The sequence below is a fragment of the Miscanthus floridulus genome, chromosome 17, assembly GCF_019320115.1.
Source record: "Miscanthus floridulus cultivar M001 chromosome 17, ASM1932011v1, whole genome shotgun sequence".
Lineage (NCBI taxonomy): Eukaryota > Viridiplantae > Streptophyta > Magnoliopsida > Poales > Poaceae > Miscanthus > Miscanthus floridulus.
The window spans coordinates 53,476,146-53,487,368 of NC_089596.1; the positions used below are offsets into that span (position 1 = coordinate 53,476,146).

Below are 11,223 nucleotides of genomic sequence, written 5' to 3' on the forward strand. Positions count from 1 at the left end.
AACGAAACAAAAATAATTAAGGAAATATAGTAAAAAAACTCAAAATTGTCCCAAATTTTGAAATGGAGTTTCAATTACTGTAGCAAGGCCCAGGAAAAAATGGGGAGAAAAAAAATAAATTTTTTTTAATTTGCCGAGTGCCAACCTTGACACTCGGCAAAGACTGTCTTTGCCATGCGCCAGGTGACAGGGCGCTCGGCAAAGGATTTTTAAAAAAAATTGCAAAAACGGTTAAAAAGTCTTTGCCGAGGGCCTAACGGTGATGCCCTCGGCAAAGATTGACGGTAGAAGACGGACATCGTGTCAGGCGGTGTTGCCGAGGGCCGGCCCTTTGCCGAGGGTTTAGCCCTCGGCAAATAATTATTGTTGCCGTGTGCTTGTCTTTGCCGAGGGTCTGGCCCTCAGCAAAGAGTCTTTGCCGAGGGCTGTTCTTTGCCGAGGGTCAGGCCCTCGGCAAAGACTCTTTGCTGAGTGCCCGATTATTTGTCATCGGCAAAGGGACAGACCCTCGACAAAGATGTTATGTCCGGTAGTGCCTTATGCCAAGTTCAAGGACTGGCTGTGATTTTTCCTCTTTATGATCCTTATACAACCAGTGGCGGGCTGCATGCCTAGCGTGTACAGTACATATTTATATATCTATATTTGTACTAATAATATAAAAAAAACGTACATGAGAACGAACGTTCTGCGACTAATTAGCACTAGGAAAGACCCAAAGGCCTTTCCAGGCTTGTTCCAGCCCACGCGGGCCACGTCTATGGGCACATGACACGCCCGGCCCTCAGCAACCGGTCGAGAAGCCTGACGCTTGGCTTCCAAATTCCAATCCATCACGTGTCCATTCATCAGATGGAGATTTGGAGCAATGCAGCCATGGAGTCTCGCCACCGCCGTGCGCTGTATCGACTCTCTCAGATCGACTAATCTTCACAGGCATCGAGTTGCAAGTACATGACGTCATGACTAACTGTGATGGAGATCGTCGGATCGAGATTCGCCTAAGCAGCTCCGCTGTGATATGATGGCTGCGCCTGCACGACTAAAGTATAGAGCTCGACTGCTGGCCATCTAGCTTTGCTTTTCCCTTTTCTTTTTTATATAGAAAAATCATGTCTATTTGCATTGCTAACATCATCAAGTCATTCCTCACACAGCGAGATCGGTGTTTCACCCAACATTGGAGACAATCAAGATTAATCAACAATTCACTATATATTATGTGATGCTTTATGTAATCACATGTGAGAACTAAGGTTTAATCCTGCAAGTACAGTTTGTTTAATTGTTTGGCATTGTGTTTTTTAATAATTGTGTAGTTCTGAAGAGAAGTAGAGATATTGCATCTCTTTTTTTCAGAAGCATGCAACAAAGAAGGCGGTAGCTATTGCTACTACTGCTAATCCTTACAAAGTTTCAGACAAAAAAGTCAGTTAGTATTGTAAGTCTCCTAGTCTCTTTATACCTATACTTTAAACTGTAAGTACGCGTTTGAACTATTTATATTGTAATTTGTGAATGTTTTCAATTTAATCTTTAAATTTAGGAGTTATCGTGTTATTTGGTGTATATATACGGAATTACGTTGCAAATTTAAAGATTGTTACCGAATTACCAGATGGTTTTTACCGAATTGTATGCGAAAACTTTTTGATGGCATACCCTAAGATAAAATCCTACATCCGCCACTACTTACAACGGATGAAAAAAACATCTATCAATGTTGTATTTATATTCATACAAAGTTAATAGAAAAAAATCATATTATTACCAATATTAACTTATATTATAAATTATAAAGATAATGGTCATCATAAAATAAATTATTCCTATTCAATTTTATAGAATAGGTAAAAATTAAATACATATGTAACATTCCCATTAACAGACCCGTTCGCTCATGATTGCTGCAGCAGCCAACAACCACTCGCAACACAACTGTAGCCCCTATAAAAGTCAAACCGTGCAGCTGCTGTGGTTGTGTGCAGCAAGCTAAGCAAACATGTTGAACCATTGATAGTTTTTCTCCTGTTACAATGCACGGGTACGTTTGCTAAGGATTAATTAAAAACTGAACTTTATATTTCTGAATCACATCTTAATTTGAAAAAGTATTAGTTTCGATTGCCGATTGGACACTTCAGATCAAGGGGATCCTATACCTCTCTCCATCCATTTATACACCACTTCAGATTACATTACACAATGTCAATCATTCTGCATACTTTGTTATCTCGACACGTTAATAATAGAATATACCTCTAACACCAGCACGTATCATCCGGCACGGAAGCTAGTGTTGGTGCCCCTGTTGCTTGGGCCCGGCGTATCGACGTCCACCGCTATGTCGGCCACCTCCTCAACGAGTTCGTAGTGCTTCGCCGTCGGATCGTATTGTTTCATGACCATCACAGATGCTACCGTCGAGAATTCAGGAAGCGCCAGGTAAGTACCGACTGGCCCGAGCTCCGGGCAGTCCGAGCTCCAGTCAGCCAGCGGCATGCAGGGCGTGCCCTGCCCGACAAGGAACAGGTTGCACCGCCCTGTTGCCTTGATCACTTCCACGACCTCCTCTTTCCCTCCCACTGGCTTATCTTCATAACGGACAGAATCGTTCCCGTTGGCCACCTTGGTGCGGAACTCTTCAAGGAACGCGTCGTCAGTGGAGCGGTCACTGACGGTGGCACCGCCGGACTGTATCAAGAAGCGTAGTACATGGAGCCCGATGCCTGGGTGCTCGACCATGCGCATGCCATAGGCCAGGGCCTCGCGGTCGTCGCGGCCTCCGAAGAAGATGACAACGATGGTGTAGGACACATCGCTGGCAGCCACCTGAGCGGCACCTCCTAGCCCGCGGTCGACGAGGATGCCTACTGAGCAGGGCGCGTGGTGGAGCACACGCTGGTTGATGTGCTGGTACTGGTTGCCAAGCGACTCCATGTGGCCGTCCATCTGGTGGAGCTTGTGGAAGGGGAGCACGATGAGCGCGGCTCGCTTCTGGTGCGCGCTGGTGACGACGTCCTCGTGGATCGTTTGCAGGTCGGATATGGCCGTCATGGCCCGGATAGACACGCGGCTCAGCTGCTGGTACGTCTCGAAGGCGACAACGAGCTGGTCGCCGTTGCCGTTGCGTCGCTTGTTCCAGAATGGCATGCCGTTGCGCCGCGCTTTGTGGACCATGGAGATGGCGGACGATCTCTCAGAGAGCTCGACGAGGTGCATGGCGTAGACGGTTATGCCACGCTTCCGTGTGCCGCGCGAGGACTCCATCAGGTTGATGATGGTGGGGATGTTGCGCGTGCTGTGGAAGCAAGCCATCATGCGGAACTCATCGTGTGGGTTCAAGCGCTGGACGGCGCGGTTCTTGTACGGCGCCCCCCGCCGTGCTGGCTTGTAGATTGCCATGACCACCGGCGTCGTGATGAAGGTTGTTATGAGCGCCATTAGCACGAGGATGGCGAAAGTCTCGTCGTTAAGGACATGCCGGTCCTTGCCGATGTTGAGGATGATGAGCTCCACGAGCCCCTTGGTATTCATGAGGAACCCGAGCGTGAGCGCCTCACGGAACGGCACCCGCGCGATGAGCGATGCGATAACCGTGCCGCCGATCTTTCCTATGCACGCGGTGGCAACGACGAGGACGAGGAGAGCCCACGAGTCACCACCCTTGATGGTCATTACGTTTGTCTTGAGGCCGCTGGACACGAAGTAGAGCGGCAGGAACAGGCTAGATATGAGGTCCTCCACCTTCTCCAGGAGAACCCCGGCGAAGGGCCCATCCTTAGGAACGACGATGCCGACAATGAACGCGCCAAAGAGCGCGTGGATGCCAATGGTGTCCGTGGCGAACCCGGCGGCAAGCACGATGGCCAGAGTCCCGCATATGTAAAGCTCCTTCACTGGCTCACCTTCAGGGGATCGCCGTGCCATCCAGGTGAGGACAGGGCGGAGCAACAAGAACGCCGCAAGGACAAAGCCAGCTCCCGCTAGCAGCACCCACAACGAGACAAGAGGGGAGCCGCTGCCTGACAAAGCAATGGCGAGGGCTAGAAATATCCACGCAACGACGTCGTTGATAGCGGCAGCTGACATGACCATGCGCCCGAGGTCGGTGGTGAGCAGTTTGAGCTCGGCGAGAATGCGTGCCAGCACCGGGAATGCCGTGATGGAGAGCGCGACACCAATGAAGACGAGGAACGGCCCCGTGGGCACACCGCGGGCGACGGTGTGCTGGAGGACAAAGGAGGTGCCGATGCCCATGATGAAAGGAAGGGAAATCCCGGCGACAGCGATGACGAGGGCCGCGCTCCCAGTGCGGCGTATGGCGCGGAGGTCCAGTTCAAGGCCGACCAGGAAGAGGAAGTAGAGGAGGCCGATGTTGGCGAGGGTATCAAGAACCGTTAGGCTCTGCTTTGGGAACACGGTGTTGAGGAATGCGGTGCTGTGGCCCAACGCCGACGGGCCAAGAAGAATCCCGCCCTGATTAATTATTGTAGAATATTAATAGTTAATTATATATCCGGATTTTTGAAATCGAACAAGCCAAGCAATAATAACATTATTGGACGCATCAAACAAACAACTGTACGTGGGTAGCAACAAGCACTCACGATGATCTCCGCGATGACGCGCGGCTGCCGCAGTGGGCGGAGGATGAAGGCGAGCACGCGGGTGAGCACGACGACAATGCAAATTTGCAGGATGGCGAGCGGAAGTGCCGAGTGTAGCGGGTTCTCTCCCTGGAACACGCCGTCCGACGTTGCCTTCATTGGCTTCAACGCCTCTGCCGCCGCATTGTCCATTGTCGTCCTACGTGCGCGTCGCCCACCACGATCCCTCCCTCCCTCCCTCCCTCTCCTTTCCCTCCCCACCCGTCGTGCAACCTATGACCAAGGGGGAAGGAGCGATGGATAGGAGGCCAAAGAGGGGTGGTAGACTGGTGGCGCTCCGCATGCATGTACCTATTTGTTGCAAGCTAGCTTAGTATTTTTAGGCATTGATGTAAATGATACTAATAACTAGGGGATGAAAGGGTTTGTAAACATTAAAAGACGTTCAGACTAAAATTAAACCTGTTCAAACTTATAAATGTTGACATATAAACACGTACAGGTAGATCTATATATCTTGAATGATACGAAATGAGTTACTAATAGACCTATATATCATGAGTAACAATAGTGGTGACACTACATATTCCATCTTCTAGCACTAGGCTCTTTCATTGTCACAAATAAAGATAGTGTTGAATTTGTACCATCCAACTTTTTAGCACCAGCGAGGCTGTCATTAATATGCACATTAACATTCATCCTCAATCGATCTTGACTAGCAGAACCTAAGTTGAGATGGGTCTTAAGTCGTTCAAGCATCTGCTTTGTTGAAGGCATCCCACTAGCACAGAATCGGTTTTTCCTAATGCATGCGATTTCCTTCACATGCAGTTCATAAAGAGAAGACGCTCAGGCCCGTCCTGGGGGGGGGGGGGGAGTGCGACGGCCAGGGGCCCATGATGCCAGAGTACCCTTGAGTATATGAGTATATGTATGTACAGTATTTGTATTTGGACTTAGCACAATTGGTCTAGGTATTCATCGATCAACCCAGACATCTAGGTTTTACTCCACGACCCTTTGTCCCCGGTGCCTGCGGCACTTCATATTCAGAAGTTCGCATGATTTGTTGTGGCCGTTGTCATCGACTCTCGACATCTCTTCTTTTTCTCCATCGACAGCTACCGCTGTGGCACTGCGGAAAGTCAAAAAGGAATAGCCAAACAGAATGGAGGAGACGGTAGGCGTGTCTTGATCAGGAATCAAGAGAGCAGCGATTAGGCTTGTAGGTATCATAGAAGCGCCCAATTTGTAAGAGTACAAGTGAAATGGCAGCTGCCGAGACAGTCGCTCTCACATACTTGAGCACATATAAACCCAGGTAGTCTGTCGAGTATCATGAAGGATCTCGAATTAAGCCACATTCAAACCAAGATCGTACATAATTCAGCATCCACAAATCATATATTACATAAAGTTCATAAGAAGTTCGACATACATCGGAGTTCAAATATAAGTTACAACACCAGGTTCGAATTCAGTAGTGAAAGAAACATAGTTTGGAAACACATACACCACTTAGTTCAAGTACATGCCAGTTTCATAGATCATGTCCAACAAAAGCAATATAGATAAGCTAAGGTAGGGGAGCCATGCCCACGGCTTACTCCTCATCCACAGCTGGAGAGAAACAGTTCTTGCAATAATAGCCGTGATATACCACACCATCTCTATGACAGAACCGCTCAATTTATACCAGATCAAGTATGGTTACCCCCGCTAAGTATGTTCGCATGCAGACAATTTCACTTATATAAATCCGGTAGTCCGCCGAGTGTCACGAAGGACCTCGGTAAATCCATATCACAACCAAGACCGTAATAGATTAAGCAAATACATGTCACATACACGTAGTTTGCAGCGAAAATAATATTATAATTGAGTTCACAAATAAATAATATATACTGAGTTCAAATCTAATTAGAAGAAACAACATAGCTTTGAAATGATTATAATAACATAAGCTGAAATACACTGCTAGCTTAAATGATATCCTCCAACAGAGTCACCGAGTCCACCGACACTTAGTCACCACCTCTAGCAGGCTAGAACTTCACCTGCAATATGGTGGGATAAAACCTTAAGTACAAGAATGTAATCAGCTAAACTTACCCGACAGGAGAGAAATAAAAAGACTCTCAAGGATATGCATGGCTTATTTGGTGGAGCTGATAGGATAGCATAACTTTACAAAAGGGCATTACTATCATAAGTCCTTACTTTCAATATTTTATTCAATATTTTAGCAACAAGTTTAGTGAAGCTATTTAAGGCTAAGTTTGCACCTGTGCTATAGCAATCACTTGATTAATAAGTATCAAAGTAGTAATAACCATATCTAGTTTCTCATATAATCAGCATAACCATCATGTTCCATCAAATGTTACGATGAATGCTGGACAGTGAGCAAGTTTCTTACTATCTGGGAGAGATGGTGATTTGAATCGACTGCAACCAACTGGGCAGAAATCCACAACATAAACCCAGGCATACTAGCGCAACAGTAGCCTTAGGTCACCTTTGGTACAATTCGAGAACACGCCGTGGGTTTGAGCTGAGCCGCACACTCAGGGACCACCGGAAGCCAGGATGTTCAGACAACGGTTTGCCCAAGGTCCATTCATGTCCCCGCACATACATCCTCCCCTCCGGTGTGGGCGCCATACATCTCAAATTTTCAGCCTGAATTGAGCTACTCAGCTTCACGGTAGAAATGACTTATCTGGCCAGCTAAGTGAAAGGCGGTGTTCAATCTCGACCAAGGTCCAATAGCGGTACGGTCCTTAACTAACACAGATGGGATAAAACATGCACACAAGACCTTGATGTCCTATTGCCTCTCAATCACTAGATCCCGCCTAGTATCCATCCTCACATGATTATTTTCCACAATAGCAAATATAGCCAACCATGTCATGGCAGCCACCTATGTTGCAGGAGATAGTAATCACCTGACTTCTACCTGTATAAGCATGCCTAAGCATAGAACAACCTACTCATACTAGTAACGGTATAGGTATTTATATATCTGGTGGACAAGGTAGGTAATGCAACAATGGTTTTATCCAACTCCTATCAACCTAATGCACAATACAAGATTATACTCAAGTGCATTTTAAAAGAGAAGGAAGGAGGCTTATAATGCTTCGGGGCTTATTTGGGATCCGACACAAAGTCAGTTCAGTTAGCTTGCACCGTCTTGGGGAACATCTCCACTCCAAGCATGCACTCCATGGGTCCTTCCGTCTTCGGGATATGTACACCAACACCATCTTGGGGTCCCGCTCCAACATCACATGTGTTAGCATTTCTTAACGTCGTTACTAAGATTTGTGTTTCCTAGCAATGCCGCCAAAAAATACCTTGACGATAGTTCTTAACGATTACAAAAAGAATCCACAAGCACACAGAGTTATCGTTGTAGCATTTCACCTAGAAGTATTTCAGGGTATCGTTAATTTATATTTTCCCAAAGGAAGGCATAGTGTAAAAGATTCTAGCGGGGCACATGGACAACATAACGTGACTGTATACTAGACCAATACTCAATATAGGGGTAAGCCATGATGATTTCAAGATAGTGTGACACACATACTTGGGCCAACCTCAAGGATAAATGAGAAAGAAAGAATAAAAGAATGTTTCCTAACTAGAGCAGGCTTATCCTAATATAGTCCTGCAAAGAATAGTGAGTGATCATATAAATACATGGTTAGACCTAGACCTAAGTATAAGATGGATGGTGAGACCTGCACTGGTCTACCAGCAAGCCAGGGAGGCATTTATGAACTCCTATATGAATACCCGAACTGTGGGGGATTACAAGGGACGGACATGACTATCACCACCTGTCGCCTACCCCTCAACCTGTAACACCCGTGTTTTGCATTATGTTAAAAACCACTAAAAGTTTGAACTTTTTTTACTTTATAACAAATTACAACCTTGACTATTTATTATCTACACAACCGATTTGAAGATATATTTCTAAAAACCCTTGCATCAAAACTCCACCATATGCATTTCTATGCCACGTAGGATTTAGTTGTAGTGTTGACGTTCGTTAACATCAATCATAAACTGTCAACATATCCAGCATATGTACTTAATTTCATCACCAAACATAGGAATAGGGGTTTAAACTAATGAATTCCATGAGCTTTGGTGAATATGTGAATGCAGGAGGATCATCGTCATATCTCCAAACAAGCAAACCGACATTAGAAAGAGATTCAGCTCGAGAAACCTGCGGAAAACAACTCAAGATGGAGTCTAGAAGCTTCCATCGGAGGGTGGGGCCCACCTATCACAAAGATAGGCCGGTCAGTCCCCACCTATAGGCCGGCTGGCCTATGGGTCCCACCGATCAGCGTCTCCTTTCTACGTTAGTTTCCCACCACATTTGAGAGTCCATCTCTACCGTTGATCAAGGTCGGTTCATCCAATGGTGATTGAGGGAGTTGACGCGGATCAATGACGTGGTGATTCCTTGCCTCGTACTCCACCTTGGCCTATATATAGCAGCCCCTACCCCACTCCCTGGGACATCTTAGAAACCCTAATTCATATTTCTCATTCAGATCAACACACACTAGGAGGATTAGGTCTAGAACTATCCAATGTAGTAGATTAGTAGCTTGGGAGTGAGGGTCGAGTTGGGCTCATGCTCAAGTTCCTGGATCTAGTTTTGGAGGCTCAGGCAAAGCCCTATATCATCACTTCTACATCTTGTAAGACTTATTACCAATTTATCATATTCCTATCTACATGGCTATGCTTAATTTGAATATATATCTTGCTTAGTTAAAGTTTATCAATACTTTTGTGTGCGGGTTCATAGAGCACTTAGCATGCTAGTTTATCGGTTAGGATAAGCAGCTAAGCATCAGTGTAAGCATGGTGCTTATACGATGCTCTACCTATGAGTACACCCTATTCCCTGGTTGTGTGGTAGCAGCGGGAGGTGATAGCCCCGTATATCCTTTGTAGTCCACACCGAATTGAGTAGGTTCTTAAATTGTAGGACCGTAGTCGCGTTAGTAGAGTTATCTTTTACGGATGCTCTAGTGTCTAAGCGGTGTCCCAAAGTGCACAAGAGTAGAGTTAGTCTTAGCTATAGTTGGGTGTATATATACTTTGACCATGTAATAAGAATGTCATAGGAACCAACCTCACCCGTTACTCTCCCGAGTTGACTAGTTTACATTATCTTAGTGATCTATCCCCTAAGTGTCTTTATGCTTTATTCCTATATTACATTCACCCGTGCTTTAGCTCTGCTGGTATGTTGATTGGTAGATGTTCTTCTATTACTCAGTAAGTCTTTACTCCAATGTATCCCTATGGTAAAATAAAAATAACGATACCTGGAATACTCCCGGTAAAATGCTACAATGGTATTCTGTGCGCTTGCGGAATCCTTCATATTCTATTTGCGTTTATAAATACCAACAAGCATTTTTGGCGTCGTTACCAGGGAAACAATTAGCGTAAAGATTTAGATCATTAATATACCACTAGCTTTAGTAGGATTACCCCTATTATGTTGAATTATGGAATAAGACAGGACAGTAGACCCTGTTTCGACCTTCCGCAAGCTTCCACAAGAAAAGAAGAAACCTAGGGTGCCTAAAACATTCATGATCCACCAATACCGGAACCCTGCCATCTCACAGGTATATATATATATATATATATATATATATATATATATATATATATATATATATATATATATATTCTCTAACCATGTGTAGATTAGAGAAAAAGGTCTACGTCACAAGAATTCAAATCACATCTCAAGTGATGAATACAGACGCTGCACTACTCACAAGTTTCATCATGTGAGTCATGGTAAGTATGATCAAGAAAGGTTAGATAGTCATGCTCATGGACTTTAAACTTAATGAGTAGTTATCTTTTTGCATTCCAATGCATGTTTACTTGGAATAATCCATGCATCCATTCTGTTTAGTTCGAAATTTTCTCATATCAAATCCACAGCATGTTTAGTTCCATACATATATCCATCCCACTTTCATCTTTATGAAAAAAAGAAAAAAATATGAGCACATGAAGGCTCATGATTAGTAAAGAAAACAAAAAATTCCTCGCCATGATCATGCTCTTTCATCTCCATTTAAGTACATCTCTATAGTGCTTTCATGCTACCTTTGTCTACCATAGTAAGTTTTGGTTTAGAAGTACCGGTCATACTTCCATTGGCTTTTAAATTAAGTGTGGTGCTTAGGTTGAAATGACTACCTTAATCATAATTAGACATGGAGTCTAGTTTGGTTATTGAACTAAAAGTTGCTTGTGTAGACACCGGATATTTTGTTAGACTAACCCCTGCAGAAAACTCTCAAATCCAATCTGGCTAAGTCAAGAGATGAATTCACATCAAAGATGAATCATGGCATGTGATGAACTTCAATAACTTTGCGCAAAGAAGACCTAGCTCATTCTTCATGGAAGGAAGAACTGTGAGTATCAAAATTCATTCACTTTGTCTTTTGCTGCAAGTTACCTTTGCCTTGAACCATGCTTGAATGCTAGTGAACAAATAAAAACTCTTTATCAAACATGATAAACAATCTATGCTAAAGTA

The 11,223-nt window shown here is 44.7% G+C and overlaps 1 protein-coding gene across 1 annotated transcript; it reads right to left on the reverse strand.

The window, feature by feature from the left end:
• Positions 1 to 2,053: 2,053 nt before the first annotated feature.
• Positions 2,054 to 4,845, reverse strand: LOC136518122 (cation/H(+) antiporter 19). The gene is made up of 2 exons (XM_066511785.1): positions 4,611 to 4,845; positions 2,054 to 4,479 (listed from the first exon to the last, which is right to left on the reverse strand). The coding sequence occupies exons 1-2, from the start codon at positions 4,800 to 4,802 to the stop codon at positions 2,278 to 2,280; spliced, it is 2,394 nt and encodes a 797-aa protein (XP_066367882.1). The 5' UTR covers positions 4,803 to 4,845; the 3' UTR covers positions 2,054 to 2,277.
• Positions 4,846 to 11,223: the final 6,378 nt, after the last annotated feature.